This window comes from Mollisia scopiformis (genome assembly GCF_001500285.1).
Source record: "Mollisia scopiformis unplaced genomic scaffold LY89scaffold_9, whole genome shotgun sequence".
NCBI lineage: Eukaryota > Fungi > Ascomycota > Leotiomycetes > Helotiales > Mollisiaceae > Mollisia > Mollisia scopiformis.
In genome coordinates this window covers 879,094-891,998 of record NW_017263589.1, presented here as the reverse complement: position 1 = coordinate 891,998, position 12,905 = coordinate 879,094, and the positions used below count along the sequence as shown (strand labels likewise).

General features: G+C 46.4%; 3 protein-coding genes across 3 annotated transcripts; 2 read left to right on the top strand and 1 right to left on the bottom strand.

Moving 5' to 3' along the window:
* Positions 1–24: 24 nt before the first annotated feature.
* On the bottom strand, positions 25–1,351 carry LY89DRAFT_706434 (uncharacterized protein; the record flags this gene model as incomplete). Its single annotated transcript, XM_018217526.1, has 1 exon — positions 25–1,351. Exon 1 carries the CDS (start codon positions 1,057–1,059, stop codon positions 25–27), a length of 1,035 nt encoding a protein of 344 aa, XP_018073147.1. The 5' UTR covers positions 1,060–1,351.
* Positions 1,352–1,527: 176 nt separating this feature from the next.
* On the top strand, positions 1,528–4,247 carry LY89DRAFT_683666 (uncharacterized protein). Its single transcript, XM_018214740.1, has one exon. It carries the CDS (start codon positions 1,658–1,660, stop codon positions 3,806–3,808), a length of 2,151 nt encoding a protein of 716 aa, XP_018073146.1. The 5' UTR covers positions 1,528–1,657; the 3' UTR covers positions 3,809–4,247.
* A 3,261-nt stretch (positions 4,248–7,508) lies between these two features.
* Positions 7,509–11,610, top strand: LY89DRAFT_717327 (uncharacterized protein). Its single transcript, XM_018218338.1, has 6 exons — positions 7,509–8,368; positions 8,417–8,643; positions 8,690–9,043; positions 9,094–9,509; positions 9,571–9,668; positions 9,754–11,610. Exons 1-6 carry the CDS (start codon positions 7,578–7,580, stop codon positions 11,270–11,272), a joined length of 3,405 nt encoding a protein of 1,134 aa, XP_018073145.1. The 5' UTR covers positions 7,509–7,577; the 3' UTR covers positions 11,273–11,610.
* The last annotated feature ends 1,295 nt before the right edge of the window (positions 11,611–12,905 follow it).

Genomic DNA, 12,905 nt, shown 5'->3' with positions numbered 1-12,905 from the left:
CTTAACCTCCCCCAAATCAATCAATCAATCCATATCCTCCAACCCCCCTCCCCCAACCACATCCTCCTCCGTAACAGCAACCCCAACCAAACACCCCTCCAACATCCCCTCCCAATTAACCCACGGATGCACCTCCCCAAACAACCGCGTCCCATCCCGTCCCGCACACCTCAACAACTCCCCCTCGCCCCCCGGATGATACGGCAAATACGGCGTGATATTATACACCTTCCCCCCTAGCACCGTCCACGCATCGTTCCGCACCCTCTCTCCATCCACGCTGAAACTCGGCGGTTTGACAAACTTGCCGTTATGCAAGGAGAGTAATGAAGGCGGGACTTTCAGGTAAGGTGTTGAGAGTGGGAGACCGCGCAGGTTGGCGGTGGGCGAGGAGGAGAGGCGCGCCCAGTCTAGCGGGGAGTGGCCGGGTGTTAGGAGGACTTTTTTTCGGGGTTTGAGGGGGGGTTGGGTGTGTGTTGGGGGTGGGGAGAGGGTTGTTGTTGCTGTTTTGAGAGAGGGGGGGTTGCGGTTTGGGAGGGAGGAGGAGGAGGGTCGGGGGGGTGGGAGCATGAGGCCTGTGGTTGGGAGGGGATTTAGACGTGGTGGGCCTCTTGAGGAGGGAGCGGAGGCTCTTTGGGCGGAGTTTAGGGCGGGGAAGGAGGGTGGTGGGAGGGTGTTTTCTTGTTCTTCGTCTGAGGAGGAGGAGGAGTCATTGTTGTTGAGAGTGAATGTTGGAGGAGGAGGAGGAGGGGCGGCGTTGGAGATTGGTAGTGGGGGTGGTGGCATTGCTTTGCGGTCCGAGGCTTGCTTGTCGGTGTCTATTGTCATCGTCGTCGCGAGGACCGGAATCTTTTCCTCTTGGAGGAGAGGGATCATTTTCGGGGTCGAAGGGTCATCGTTGTTGTGTCGAGGAGCTGCCGGCGCATCGGCTTCCTTCTTCGTGGATATCTCTTGGATGGAGGGGCGGATGAGCCATGACAGGATGGACCATGAGGATGGCGGATGGCGGTAGCAGAGATAGGAAACGGAGGCCACGAGAATGGAGATGCCAAGTAGCATGATATGGAGACGTCGTTGTCGTTGATAACGCTTTTATATTTATTTGTTTGTTAATTTTGCTGGCTCGGATGCCGTCGAGATCGGCTATCAGAGCACAAGTCAACCCGCCGTGCTGACATTGGCAAGGAGAAGAGGCGCTTTTTTTCTCCGCAGAGCCAGGGCATCCTCGTCGCGTTTTGAACAGATGCAGGGGACCATAAAGGACGAGGGCAACAGAATGACGCGCTGGTCCCCGCTGCAGGGCGTCTGTATGGTCGCGGTGTTTGTCCGTCTGTTACCGCATGAATCTCATCTTGCCGTGCAGATAGAAAGAGGGGCACAAGCCAATGTTGTGACAACAAACGAACCATTTCATATGACCTGCACAAAGTATTATAGACCGACAGGACACGAGAGGAATTATCAGACGAAAATATAGAAAAGTAAATAAATCAGGATTTTTTGCACCCTTTCATCCTTTCTCGTCTTCTAATCCATCTATCTATCCATCCATCGTGAAACATATTAATGATCCTTTCTTTAATGTTCGGTCGGTTTTCGTGCTCTTGTTCTGGTCTGGCCTGGCCCTCGGTGATGGTCCCTTGGTAGCGAGCCCAAGATGCGTGCGGCACTTCTAGCAACCGTTTCGGCCTCGCGCTCCAAGAATCTCGAAAACAACAATCTCAACAACCTCAATGACTCCAATGTCGCCACCCCAACTCGACGACCGCCAACACGACCACCCGCTCGCTCGCCTCTGCAATCCAGAGACGGCAATGCCATGATGAGAGTGCCTCCGAAGGCACCTCTAGCATCCAAACCCGGGAACGCCAATTCGAAGATGCCCTTCGATAAGCAGCAGAGACCCATCATGCCCACCCTCTCTGCCTCCGCGAAAACCTCCAATCGAGCACCTTTGACACCTAGAGTAGCGGGCGCAACTCCTTCGTCTGCGACGACGACACCGCTTTCTCGACGTACCATACGTCCTGACAATAACACACCGATCACTGCGTCCAGGGAGGATATATATCTGAGCAACAATATCACGCCAAGATCAGGGTCACGGAAATCTCGTGTCGATTCTCCAAACAATGGAACAGCACTTGACTACGCATCTCCAAATGAGCCTCGAGTCGCTCAATCGGGCCCGGTTTACAATGGCGCATTGAATGTAAATGGGATTGATAAAGATATACCAAAACGACCAACCGTGTCATTCAGTCCTGCTCTATCTGAAGTCGGGACTTCAAGGGTCCAGAGCCAGAATGCTCCGCCGGAATCGAAGTTCTTCTTTGCAAGTGACGCAAAGACAGTCACACAACCATCCAGACCACCCCTCCAATCGAAAGCTTCCAGTTCGACTTTTTTGTATGCTAACGGAGAAGTCGCGCCTCTTACTCAAGCCTCGACTACACCTGCTGGATCTGTAGTAGGCGAGGAAAGGGCACAACCTAAGTTCTTTCATGCGAATGGCACACCAGACCTTCCACCAGCCAACTATCCACCCAGACCAAGTTCCGTTCTTTCCTCGTCCTCTCGAGCATCGCCTAGAGTTGGTACAGCAAGTCCTGGACCTATATCACCTCTACAACGACCAGCTTCTCCTTCCAAGTTGAATCAATATGCCTCGATATCATCCTTACGTTCCACCCCATCGTTACCATCACCCGTTTTGCCACGTCCACAACCGACTGGACGAGGGCAATCTGCGAATAGTATTGTAGCGAATCGAAGGACAAGTTTTGAGGGCCAGAGGATGACAAGTCATGGAAGATCTTCGAGTCTTGGATCGACAGATGTGAAAGTACTGCCGGCGAGGAAAATCTCAGGCGGTAGTCAAGTTGAGCTTTCTGCACCGAATTCGCCACCGAACCAGATTTTGAAGGGACTTCCAGTATCTACACCCGAAGAAGTTACGCAGGAGGAAGACAACGACGATACCAATTCAGGTCTAAGAAGTCCAATCAAGACTGGCAAGACTTTGGAGGAATTGAATGAATTGGCTGCGAATGCCCGGCGAGAAAGGAAGGTTCTGGACTTAGAGATCACAAATTCGTCACTGGAAGCTATAAACAGGACGTTGGAGCGAGAAATGAGGAAACAAACCGCCGAGCTGAGACGGTATAGGAGGTTGAGTCGATCAGGACGACTGTCAATCAATACAGTAGCATCATCACGAATATCGACCGATACCCTATCGATCATGGACGGTGAAGCAGGTACTATGCTCTCTGACATGAGCGAAGAAGAGGACGAGGACCCGGAGGACGAATCAGAATTTTCAGAGGAAGAATTCTCAGACGAAGCATCACTTAGTCCCAGTGCCATGGCCGAAAGCGATGCCCGCCACCGGAAACGAGACGAGAAACGCCTCCAATTGGATCTTTCAAAACATCAACAACTTTTAATCGACAGTCAGAAAATGAATCAGTCTCTCAAACGCTGTCTAGGCTGGACCGAAGTCCTCATAAACGAAGGCAAGAAAGCCCTCGAGTACCATGTCAAAGTCAGCGATGTGGAACTCGGCGGACGTGTTCTAGCACTCGACGAAATAGAGGAAAGACAACGTGAACAAGAGAATGAAGGCATGAGTGAAATCGGAGCACAAATGCTCCGAGAAGCTCGAGAGAGACAAGCAGCCGTAGCGAAGCAAATCAACGACGATTTAAATGCGGCTGCTGCTTGGGGCGGAGAAGGAAGAGATGATAGAGATAGTGGGATTGAACTCGATACTTCACAACGGGAGCAGTATGCCGAGTTGCAGTAATCGTAATCGAAAACGACACCACAACAACAAAACACCACTCCACAGAACGATACCACATTTTCCTATGTCCGGGCATATTTCGGCGGGGCGTTTTTAGGAGGGATACTTTCTTCGCATTCGTGGCGTTTGGTGCATGGAGATTACATCTATTCGTTCTTTGCGATTCTCACCACTCGACCTCGGTCGTTCGCTTTTTCTTTGTTTGTTGGGAATAGGAAGGAGGGAATCAAAGGGAAACAAGAAGAGCAAATTTCGTACTGTACTATTAACGATACCCCCTTGTGAAAAGCGAGGATTATTAGTGAGAAAGAAGAAAGGAAGGAAGGAAATTGGTACTAGGGCCTACACAGGCAGAAGAAGCGAGAGAAAGAAAGGGGAGAGAGATGATTTGGATAGTGATAGTGATAGTGATAGCGAGAATCGAGAAGATTAAGACATGATTTTAGACTTGAAAAGTGTCCCGAACCGAATAGCCGTTTAATCTTGAACTTTTCTAAATCGAGGTTAGTATAAATATTTATACAATAATATAAAAATTACGTGATATTACTTTAAAGTTATTAAAGTTTTTGTTTTCTATTACTAATTTATTAGCATTTAATTAATATTACTTACTTTAATATGCTAGTGCTGTTTATTTGCTATAGTTAGGTGCCTTGTAGATTACAGTGAGAGCTTGATTGCAGAGTGAGAGCTTGCAGAGTGAGAGCTTGCAGAGTGAGAGCTTGCAGAGTGAGAGTTTGAGCTTGAACTTCTGGCTTGACTTAGAGTAGGGTCTTTGGATTAGAGCTTTGATCTTAGTAGCACTGTGAGCTAGCACCGAATACTATACACTCTCACCTGGCATTCTCACCTGGTAAGAGTTGTAAGCATTACTCGTGGCCCTATTTTTTAACCGAGAACCACCAAAATTTAGTATACCTCACCTACTTCACCTATTAATTTTTATATATCAACAACCTTTAATTTAAAAGTTTTTCTTGTAAAGTTTGAGTTTTTTACATGTAGAATTCGAAAAATTAGACAGATTTTTTTGATTCGGGTTGCAGTAGTAAAAGTTCATGCTCTCAAAATAAGTATAATTTTAAGGACCAGACCCAGCTATAGCAAAAAAAAACTCCTAATAAACTATAGCTTTACCCTTGACTGTAATAACGTTTTTAATCTTGTAAGTGAGTTTTTTAGTGTAGTATTTGAAGTTTTTAGGGTTTATCCTATCCCACAATACTTAAATCTCTCGCTCCAAATCTCATACTCCTATTGTGCTCTCGCTTAAGTCGAAACCCCCCTATTTTTGAATGCAACGCAACCCAATAAAAAATAAGAATAATAAAAAAACGCTCTTTGCAGATTAACCTTCAATTGAAATACTATTCATTTATTATTTTTTTATTTTTTTTCTATTAAGTAAAGGTTGTAATGCGGGGTCTCAAAGTCAGTGAGTTATACCAAATTTTGGTGGTTCTCGGTTAAAAAATAGGGCCACGAGTAATGCTCACAACTCTTACTCACACTTAGCACTTTCACTTGTGCCTTTGAGCTTGAAGATCGAGTCTAAGGACTATGCATAAGGACTAAATCAAGTGGGAGTATTAATGTGAATTCATAGCATAGCAAGGTAAGCGGCGATAAGCATAGGAGGGGTAGTCTAGCCTAAGGCACAAAATGCTTCATAAAAATATGCCGACCTCGATTTAGGAAAAGTCAACCCTAATCTTCATCGCTCTCAATCATAAACCCTGATTTCCTAGCTTCGAAATAGAACTTTTCCTCCCCAATCTCAATTCTTCTTCTAGTGGCGGCCTGTAACCAGGTGGCCTAGCCCTTTCATTGAGGTAACTTTCAACAAGCTTACTCATATGATCTTGTTCAAGATCCGGCCCAGATGGTGTTTGGCCGCGAGGATTGACTTATATCAGTAGTATTGGCTCCATCGACTTCGAGAGTTAGAGGAATCGTAGAAAAAAATGTGGCCGAGTCGTGTTCGTAGGCGCGAAGTTTGCGGCTAGATTCGATATTTTTTATACTTTCGTCGACGTCTTTAATACTACGCTTTCTCTTATTACTAACATGTTTAATATTAAGTAATTTCACGGCGGCTATAGCAAAACATAGATCTACAGAGAACAGTTGAGCCGCGACAGTTTGCAACACTTTTAGGTGGATTCCTACGATATCGATAAATCTAACGCTATCGAGCTTCAAGAAGCTATTAACTCGATGTTTAAATAGTATCAGGATGCGATTAAGTGCTACGTGTATTTGCCAGATGTTTCGCGAAGATGGGAGTTACCAATGAAAGAATCCTATACTTCATCAAATGACTGGAAAGAAAGTCCATCTAGAAGGGACGGAAAGGGAATCCAAGAAGTCACGAAAGTTGCCGTATACACACTCTATTAAGAGACACATCAAAGCCGAGGCTATCAAGATCACCCTTCCAGTACGAAGCGTTGCGAACCAAAGATGATACTATTCGGCTACTGGTTCTGTGGCCGTTCGAGAATGAACAAGACGAATTGGATTACAGTTTGATCGAAGCAGTGCCAACAAGCATAACAAGTTACTTCCATCTTGAGTCTCTTCTCTAACCCGTCGAAATGATCCATGAGCACAAGATCCAACCACCTTAACCGCCGGCTTTCGAAAATCCGGACTCTGAGGTATGAAGATATCGAGGCTGATGTCGAGAGAGGAAGTTGTGGGAAGGGAATGACAGCGACCGTGATATCAAAGCTAAACGGTCGCAGCAGTGGATGAGTGTCTCAGGAAATATCTTGGTGGACGTTCCTCCGAGTTGGCAGCTAAGTTGTGTGCGGTATCAGCCCCTGTGCATTGTACGAGTCTCCGTTCTTCAAACCCACAATGGATTGGAACTGTTTGAGGCCTTGGTATGCAATTATGGCTGCCCATATCGTGGCGACAGTGCCCAAGATATTGAGTACGAATGAGCAAAGGGCTAGTAGGTCGCTGGGAGACATTGAAGATGCTGAGGTGAAGTCAGATCGGGTCACAGCTAACAGCTGTTGATGGTGGGCACTTACACATTGAGAGATCTGACTTTCGACGTGGGGAAAGTCATTGATCACAGCTGTGAATCGACTGGCCTACATCTATATGATGAATGGGATGAAGGTGAGTGCCGGCTTCATATGTTAATATCTTTCGATCACTGCACAACAAGTTCGTTGTTCCTCAACGAGGAGGCTCCAGAGAGAAAAGTACTATCCAACTTCAACAGCACTTCGAACCCACTCTTTGAGACACCTAATTCTCCTTAGACCAATTAAATGTAATAACCCTCCATATTCGTCGAATCAAAAAAGTACTATTTAGAAAATAGCCCAACTCATATATTCTCCGGCTAGCTCGTCGCATCTTAAGTTGAGGCGACAAACCAGACTTTGAAACCACGTCAAGCCAGAAGTCATCGGGAAGATAGTCCTTTTCTTCTCCGCGAAGGAGAGGCGACAGCCACGAGACGCTGATACGCTCGGCTGCGTAGTACTTTTGGTGATTGGCCGTGTGGTTACTCGAGTACAGCCCTCTTTTGTGGCCTAACCGCCAACACCGTCACCCTCACCCTAATGCATGCTGATAAAACGTTCATAGTACTTTTGTCAGACAGGGGCCAGGCCTATGCCTGATGAGGCTGAGCCCTCCATCTCACCTCCCACGCTCACATATCTCAGGTTGTCTACATATCAACCCATCTTTTCTCATCATCTTTCTCGTCGTCTTTCTCATCGTCTTTCTCATCATCGCAATAATGAATTCATCTTACGACACGTTGATAGAGGAGGCAGATGGGGGGTTACCATCTGGTGGCCAACCGACGTCGCAGCTATCCCCATCATTCCAGCCTCTCTACTCGGCTCAGGCTCCTGTCCTAAAGAACTTCAATAACAACAATCCACACAATCAGTTTACTCATCCCGTAATCGGAATTCCTATTTGCGCATACCCCGAAAATATCACGTCCTTGCAAATGGAAGGATCAGATACGATGATGCCAGTGTCGGGCCTGCACCAGTCGATGCAGGCAATGTTTGGGCCTCTAGTCGAGTCACAGCCTTCTCTTTCTTTAGATCAAACTCGCTTGATTGATGTCAATGACCAAGACTTGACTTGCGATCAAAATTCCGGCAGTGATCTGAACTTTCAGATGGGATTGTCTAATCCTTTAATGCAGATTGTGGAGCTTCCACAGCCACCGCAAGCATGGTCCGGGCCTTCAGCCCATCTTTTTGGGCAATTAAATACATCGCACCTGGATCAATCAACATTCGGCCTTTTGACCTTACCTCAGAATGCCTTAGGTCTTGGTGCAACACCGTCTTCTCTTGTGACTCCGCACCAACTAGAGGCAGAAAGCCATGCACAACAGTCTTTCGGAGCAGCTCAGCCTGCACCACGCAAGCGGGCGCCAAAAGCTTCAACTATGTCTGCAGAAAAGTGGGAGCCGGCCGAGTCCCGGATTCGACAGCTCTTTCTGGACGAGGAACGCAGTTACAAGGAAGTCATGGACATCGTCAACCAAGAGTTTGGGTTCACTGCTACGTAAGTCGTCGAATCTTCAATTCTGACTAGTATTTACTCTGTGAATAGAGAGCGCCAATATAAAGCAAAAGTTCTGCAAATGAAGCTCAAGAGAAATGTGGAGGCGAGTAAACGAAGAGTGATCGTGCGACATATTCAGCATCGAAAGCAAAGCTCAGGAAAAGTAACAAAGCTCGTCAGAGTTCAGGGCCATAGGAAATCAGAAGCCATTATTCAAAAATGGATGAAGGAGTACCCCGAATTGAATAGGCCCATTCATTGTATTCCCCCTTCGCGTAAGTCAGCGACCGAAGAGTAAGTTCTACTTACTAACGTCTGCAGCCCTCCCAAGTCAGATAAGCCTCCGCACAGGGTCTCATGTGGCATCGCCCAACCTTTCAATTTGCAGTTTTTCCAACCGAAATATTCGTTCAGCCGAGTCCCCATGGTTACACGCCGCCGTGGGAACCCCAGTCGAGCGACTCCTGAGCTGCGCCCAAGGATCCAACACCATGCTTAAGTCAGAGCAATGCGGTGCGATACTCAACGATTTCCAGCATATTTTGAGTTCTGGTAGCGACATATCCCAATGTCCGGAACATGATAGTTGGAGTTCGGTTGTCGAGGAAGATCTTATTAACATTCGGAATCGGATGAACATGACTAATGAGATTCGATTGGAAAATGGATACAAAGGTATGTCAATCCAGTAAAATTTAAGACAGGTTTACTGATTATCTGCTCAGATTCAAGCCAACTTGAGCCTCGTTCGCATCGCAATCTCCTCAGCGGCTCATCCAAGATCATCCGTGGGTTCGGGAGCAGGAGAACGCCTTACGGGAGAGTAACCGCAGTTTTCTGGCAAAACAAGTCTTCTTTACAGGACGATTCTGTTAAAGAGAACCAATCAACACAAAGTTCAATCGCCGCACAAATTGCAATACACCCAAATGGCGAGACTTCTTCCCCGTTTCGAATTGTTCTTGACTTGGATACACGTCTCAATCCATTAGCAAGAATCACTTACCAGGCAATGATCCCAAACAATTCCGAGATTTTCACCATCATAGAGCATGGCGAACTGAAAGATCTAACAAGAGCTCTGGAAAGTAGGATGGCTAGCCTGAGCGACCGGGATGAGAATGGCAGGTCACTTCTTAATGTAGGTTAAGCAGGCCGCGTTGATTTTCCTGCATTAGATCTTGGTTAACTTTGAATGACAGTACGCCATCACCTTTTCTCGAGTCAATATGCTCAAGTTCTTGCTCGAAACCGGTTTTGACCCTGATGCGATTGAACCTAATTATTGTGGCGACTTACTGTATGATGTTGTCTGCTCTCCTACTGTCCTGCTGTCCTGCTATGTCTATATGAGACGCTACATTACTAACACTAGTCAAACATAGACCTCTATCTCTGGTCAAAGCAAGGGTCACGGCCGAGACCTCAGACGAGTTCGAGCTCGATGCCAGATCCGAATGTTTTAGACTCATGCTTCAAGCTGACGCAGACATTCATGCAACATGTAATGAAGATATTAGCATCTTTGAATATATGCTTTGGGGGGAAACTTCAGTGAGCTCTAATGACTATCCAAGGGCCTTTTCGGTTCCCACTAACGTTCAAACGACTACTTTGAAATACGCCATTCGCCTTGGTGGACCCCTCGTCCATCCTCGCATGCTCATCTCAGATTCAGATACTAGACATGGTGGGGCAAAGTGTTCGCCCTTAATGATACTTGCGTCAGAAAGTGGCTATAGAGCTACTGATATACTTCATATCTTGGAGAAAGCAATCATTCTTCTGAAATGGGGAGTGGAGATCTCGTGCCGAGACCTCAACGGTAATACCGTTTTACACAGAGTTCTATGTTGTCATCGCCGGTACACAATATGTCATGGTCTAAGACCCTTCCTTGAACCAGGAGAGCTCTTGAAAATATTTATCGCGGCGGGAGCTGATATATACGCACTGAATAACGCAGGAAGGTCTGCGTCTAGGACTGCGAGGAACTTTGGTCGAGAGAAGGAGTGGTCGGAAGCACTCCAGTTTTGCGGTTTCGACCCGGAAGAGGTCATGGCTCAAACCATGCCGAAGTACAAACCATACATGGGGCCGCGTCATACCCCAACACTTACTTTCGGCGAGTACTGCAGAACTTGGGACGAAGAGAAATGGGCTGAGAAGATGAGTTGGGATCATGAGGCCGACAGTGGGAAGAACGAGGATGGGGCTTACGAGCCGGGGCTGAAAGAATACTATTGGGAGAAAGGGCAGCGGTGGGGAAGGAGAGAGCGGAAGCAGCGTAAAATGATCATGAAGAGGGAGGCCAAGGCACGGAGCAAAGCCGAAGCGGGCAGCTCCCATGCTATCGGAGGTGACTGCTGTTGCAATGAACACGATTTCCCCAAAGCTCCCGACAATATGGAGGACGAGGACGAGAGCGAAAATGAAGACTCAACTGACGACTTCACCGAATATTCAAGCGACTATCCACTCGAAACTTGGGGTTACAGCTCGGGTGACGATTCGGGCGATGACCTTGCAGGTGGTCATTATTACGAGCAGGAATGCCCTTCTGAGGCTAGAGACGACACGGACCACTCGATTGCCATGGATTCAGCAGAGCACATAACCTCAGCGAGCACTGCCTCTAAAGTAACGGACTACGGCAGCATCAACAATGATACTCAATGGCAACCAATGGATCCCCCGCTCTATGCAGATGAAGCACAGAGCAGAGCTGGTTCCTGGAGATATACCACCATGGAAGGAAGAAGGAATGAAGACGAGGCCAGTATGAATGGGGTAAACTTCTTTCAAAAAGTGGAGGCTCCTTTCGATGGCGCTTTTCAGACCGAGTTTGATGCTTTCATGACAGTTGATCAGAGCACCTTTCAATATGAAAGTTCACAATACTGAATGACATTGTTGTTCGACATGATGTAGAATATAAATAAGAAGTGGCTGAGCAAAAATATAATTTCCAGTGGCAAGTAGGGAGACACGCCACTTGATTGAAGCTATCAATGGTCAGGGCCGGGGGTTGTGTGTATACAGTGTTCTGGCTCAGCAGGGACATGGCGTAGACATAGGCCTGGGATCGATTCACTCCACACTCGAGTGGGATGCAGAACCAGTATAGTTTCTGCAGAACAGGGTGGGAGCAATACATTATGCTCAAACTGTGTTTAAACAGGTAAATGTGCATTGAGGTCTGTTTTATTATTAGGAAAAAGATTAAGATACCACGATTTCAGGTAGATAGGTTTTCGATACCACATTAAAGATTAGCCTACCATATAATATATTTACATTATTTTTAAGCGCAAGTTCAAACATGAGGCGGCTTGCAAATGCTAGAAAAGTGCCCTCTTCCTCCACAACTAGAGCAATGGTACGGCACCCACACCTTATCCTCCCCACCTCTTGCAGGGTCTACAAGCAACGGCTTTCTCTCAGACCATACACATCATCCTTCCCGAACCTCTCCCTTTTCGGCCTGTCATTAGTACTCGAGTGAAAGGAGTGGCACTTGGACGGTGGCAATAGTTAAAGTACTAAGATCTCATTAGGGGAGAGATATAAAGTGAAGTTAAGTGACGGTAAAATCGAGGTTGAGGCTCAAAATATCGAGCCTTGCTCCTCCCATGATATCCGAATCTTATTTTAAAAAGCTATGGTATTTTAATCTTTTCTGCCAAAAATCGTGGTATTGAAATCTTTTACCCTTTATTATTTTGTTAGTTAGTGCCGCATTTAGCTTACGCTAGCCAATCCCCAGACATTATGCTAAGCATGCGGCGCAGCTGCAAGAAGATTGTCACCTTTGGGTAGTTCCCCGCCAACAAATTCCGTATCATTGAGAAATGGCCAATAAGGCACTACTTGAAAGGGTTGCTTAAATGCGGTTGATTTTATCCGAAGAAGTAATCTAAGTGCGGTGCGCAGAAGATATATTTTTATAATTTTGCTATTGATTACTGTTTTGTTATGTGACAACAATTATTTGAATAGGCAACGTATGTACATTACTGAAAACTCGTGTATTGGAAGGGCACCGCCTGAAGTTGAATATAATTGTAAACAGCAATACTAATGACGAATTTGTCAAAGTAAATAGCAAAGGTTCCAAGACGCTTATTGCTACTTTAATCAACGTATCTAGTAGTATTGTGGAGGACTCGGAGCATGGGCCCGAGAACACTGGACTTTCTGTTCGTGCCAGCAATATAAACTCCGGATGCTCTGATTCTGTGAACGTTAAGACCCATACTACCAGCGTTCTTTGGCTATTTGACATCCTAGGAGATGGAGGTCGAACGCGGTATTGGTAAAGAAGAAAAAACACTGGAGTGTGAAGTGAACCTAGTTTTGATAGACTTATCGGCATTAGCCTTGAAAAGAAGCATGGTACTCGAAGTGGCAACAATAAAAGCGGTTTTGGAGAGTGGAGCTTTGAGACTAGATATTTTGCAGTCTTTCTTTTTTATTATAAATCAGTAGATATCATTTGAATATTATTTTCCTGTCCCTCGCCAACTTAGCCAATCTT